Below are 3830 nucleotides of genomic sequence, written 5' to 3'. Positions count from 1 at the left end.
GGGGGGGGGGGGGAGGTTGAGAGTTCTCAGCTCTTACCTAAGACTTTTCTTCCCCCTCTTCTCAGGCTGGATATTCTACATGAGGTTGCCATATGGCAGAAGAACTTCAAGAGAATTGTGAGTGTAATGTTAATGGGTAGGGGCAACATGGGGTAGGAGTGGTGTTGTAATAACTTCTTTCTTGCTCTTCTTTTCTCTCACCCCTTAACTCCCACCCCATCATCAGAGTTATGCCAAGACCAAGACCCGGGCAGAGGTAAGAGGTGGTGGAAGGAAGCCCTGGAAGCAGAAAGGCTCAGGCCGGGCCCGACATGGGAGCATCCGTTCCCCGATCTGGCGAGGAGGTCAGTCCTGAACGTTTGGGGGTATTGGGGATAAGGCACAAAAACATTTTTGGAGCTCATGAGCCAGTGTCTGCAATAGGAATACACTGGGCATTTATCAGACTCTCCCTTGCTTCCTCTTCCCCCATCCCAACTGTAGGTGGTATTGCCCATGGTCCGAGGGGTCCAACAAGCTACTACTACATGTTGCCTATGAAGGTTCGAGTTCTGGGCCTCAAGGTAGCCCTGACAGTCAAGCTGATGCAGGTACCAATTACTGCCCCTTACAGAGACAATAGGACCAGAAGTGTCTTTTTTTATTGTTTTTTATTTTCTTTTTGGAGGGCAATTGGGGTTAAGTGACTTGCCCAAGGTCACATGGCTAGTTTTTGTGTTAAGTGTCTGATGCTGGATTTGAACTTAGGTCCTCCTGACTCCAGGGCCGATGTGCCACCTAGCTGCCCCAAGGACCAGAAGTGTCTTATCCCCTGGGAGTTGCCCTGGTGTTCCTGGAAGGGGTTGGAAACCAGGAGAGGCATCCTGATCCTTGGCAAGGGTTTTGATGCCTCTTTCCTGTTGTAAACCAGAATGCCCCATCCATAAGAGGCTCTAGTTGTTGAAGGCTGATTTGACTCTAACCTCTCAGGATGACCTTCATGTGGTAGATTCCTTGGAGCTGCCAACCTCAGACCCAAGATACTTGTCAGATCTGTTTCGGCACCGATGTTGGGGTGACTCTGTGCTCCTTGTTGATGTGTGAGTAGTGCCTGTGGGCTGTGGGAATGGTACCAGTCTTTACTTAGGTTCAGTTTCCCCTACTCCAGCTAGGACTTCAGTTCATCATTGGGTGGAGGGTAGAGGCACATTCAGGACCTATTCATTCTAGACATTCTCCGAGATGACTTGCTCCTTACCCAGCTCTGTGTTCCAGGGATGAGGAGATGCCCCAGAACATTGTTTCTGCTGTATCCAACCTGAAGACCATCAACCTGGTGCCAGCAGTTGGTGAGTGGCTGGGTCTGAATGGTCTGACTTGGGAGCCCCATTCATTTAGGAGGCCTCCCTTCTTTTTGAATCGCTGGCCTGTGGAATTAGGCTAGATCTGGGAGCACAAATGCTGAGAGATATGTGATGGGATATCTCCAACCTTGGCCTTCCTCTTCCATCCCTACAGGCCTCAATGTCCACAGTATGCTGAAGCACCAGACTCTGGTCTTGACTCTCAACACTGTTGCCTTCCTAGAAAAGAAGTTGTTATGGCATGATAATCGCTACACTGCTCTCTACCCATTCCATCTGCCCTACAGTGACTTCCCTTGACCCTTCACAGTGACTGGGCTCCCCACTCTTGGTGTATCAGAATAAAGAGTCTTTGTCACTTAATGCCGCCTGTTCCCCTGTCTTTGTTAAATCTGGAACCTGAGTTGCTGCACTCTGGCAAGTGTGACTCAGTTCTGGTTCTGGCTTTTTCTACCTCCTCCCCAAAATACCTCCCTCATTCCCCTTCCCATCTGCTCTTCTTAGGCAGCTTCTTTTTTCCTCCAACATGGGCTGGTCAGTGAATCAGGCTGCCTGGCACCCTACAGGAAATCCTAACTTTCTTTTCCTCCCCAGGCACCTCAATCTTGCTTCCTATCTCCCAACCATATACCCCTTTGGGAAGAGGAATCTGCCCTCAAACCCTAAGGGCAGTAGAACATCTGTTTCCTTTCTTTCCCTTGCCCCTCCTTCCTCCCTCCTCCCCCTTCCCCATTGAAACTTTGCTTCTTGATAAACGGGACAGCCCCACATAGCCAATGAAGGACCAGGGTGAGACCCCCTTCATTTCTCCCTACCTCCAATACTTAACAGATGAGTATAGAAGCGGACTTACGGGTACCTGCCCTCCCTGACCCCCATCACTTAATTCTTTTTATTAATTTTTTTTATTAATCAAATGCTTTATTCACTTCTAGTTTACATCATTCATTTCTACAAGATTTTGAGTTACAAATTTTCTCCCTGTTTTTCCCCTACCCAACACCCGAAAATATCCATCACACTGGATATCCCCCTCCTCCAATCTGCTCTCTTCCATATCTTCTCCCATACCACCTCCGACTTTCCAGTCTATGCCTCAGTGCCTGTATATCTTATTTCCCAGTTACATGTAAAATAACATTAATAATATATATATATATTTTAAACATTTTATTTTAAAACTTTGTATTCCAGATTCATTCTCTTCCTTGTCACCCACCCTTACTGGGAGGATAAGCAATTCAATGTAGGTAGTACGTGTGTAGCTATGCAAAACATTTCTATAGTGGATATATTGTAAAAGACTGACTATATTTCCCTCTCTCCTATCCCACCCCCCACTTGTTCTATTCTCTACTTTGTTCCTGTCCCTTTTTTTTTTTTTGCAGGGCAGTTAGGGTTAAGTGACTTGCCCAAGGTCACACCTAGTTTTTGTTTATGTGTCTGAAGCCGGTTTTGAACTCAGGTCCTTCTGACCAGTGCTCTACTCACTGAACCACCTAGCTGCCCCAATCCTGTCCCTTTTCAAAAGTGGGTGCTTCCAACTTCCCTCCCCCGAAGCCTTCCCTCCCTGCCATCATTCCCCCTCTCATCCCCTTCGACCCTTCTCTCTTGTACTCTGTTTAGTGCCATCACTTAATTCTTGACTGCTGACCTCCTGTAATGGGAATGTAAATTTTAAAGATCTTCCCTGCCCCTAGGCTAAAGTGCACCTGGAGCCTGGGGTGGGAGGCTTGTTTTTCAGTAGATACTTCTTGATTGGCCAGTGAGTCAATAAGGTTGTTACATTCTCTGAGCCAGGAGAAGGCTATATAAGCTCTGATGTGTAGCTTTGTTTTGGGGGCTTACTTTGAGAAGTGTTCTGTGATTTGATCTGGATTCTGGGAAGCTGTTGTCCAGAGGGCCCCCCCCCTTTGAAAAACCCAGATGTTGATTTGGTATGGATGTAATGGTTGGACAATTTGAAATCTGTCTACTAGATCTGTTTGTCTTGATAATTCTGCCTGTATACTTTGAAGTTCGGGGTGCTGACCTTTTCCCTTGAACAAGGTAAACGATATATGTCTGACTGATTAAAGTAAGCTTGTTAACCCATTTTGAGTTGCTTTCCTTTAACAAAGCAGATCTAAGAACCTGTGTTGCCAGACACCCTGGGGAAGCCGGGGTGCTTGCTGCTACACCTCCCCAGTCATCATCAGGGAAAGGCAGAGGAAAACGAGGAGTCTCGCCATCCCAGGGCAGCCGCATGGGGCCGCCCTTGGCCGCAAGTCCTGGGGTTAAGGTTCAGAAGCTCATTGTTCACTTTAGGTTGGGGAAACTTTCACCTAAAAATAACCTGTACATTCCCACCCAACAGCTCAGGATTTTCCAGACCTAAAAACCTGAGCGTGGTTTTCCCAAATCCCAGAAGATCTAGTGGTTTAATTAACTTTCCCATGCTCTTCCCTCCCAGCCACTCCCCCCTTCAAAATTCCTTCTGAGGCCTTG

At 47.3% G+C, this 3830-nt stretch overlaps 1 protein-coding gene across 1 annotated transcript in view; it reads left to right on the top strand.

The window, feature by feature from the left end:
* The window catches only part of MRPL4 (mitochondrial ribosomal protein L4), a 5929-nt gene extending 4223 nt beyond the window's left edge, over positions 1-1706 (top strand). The window contains exons 4-9 of the mRNA XM_069083105.1: positions 66-117; positions 227-344; positions 484-590; positions 970-1079; positions 1255-1328; positions 1498-1706. Of these exons, the coding sequence (XP_068939206.1) occupies positions 66-117; positions 227-344; positions 484-590; positions 970-1079; positions 1255-1328; positions 1498-1643 (607 nt within the window). The 3' untranslated portion in view covers positions 1644-1706. The remainder of the gene's footprint in view (positions 1-65; positions 118-226; positions 345-483; positions 591-969; positions 1080-1254; positions 1329-1497) is intronic.
* Positions 1707-3830: the final 2124 nt, after the last annotated feature.

The sequence above is a fragment of the Petaurus breviceps genome, unplaced genomic scaffold (assembly GCF_028583685.1).
Source record: "Petaurus breviceps papuanus isolate PSGF00001 unplaced genomic scaffold, PetGlider_PUasm1.0 172, whole genome shotgun sequence".
NCBI lineage: Eukaryota > Metazoa > Chordata > Mammalia > Diprotodontia > Petauridae > Petaurus > Petaurus breviceps.
Note: the sequence above shows the minus strand (reverse complement) of the source record. Positions and strands in the feature narration are given on the sequence as shown.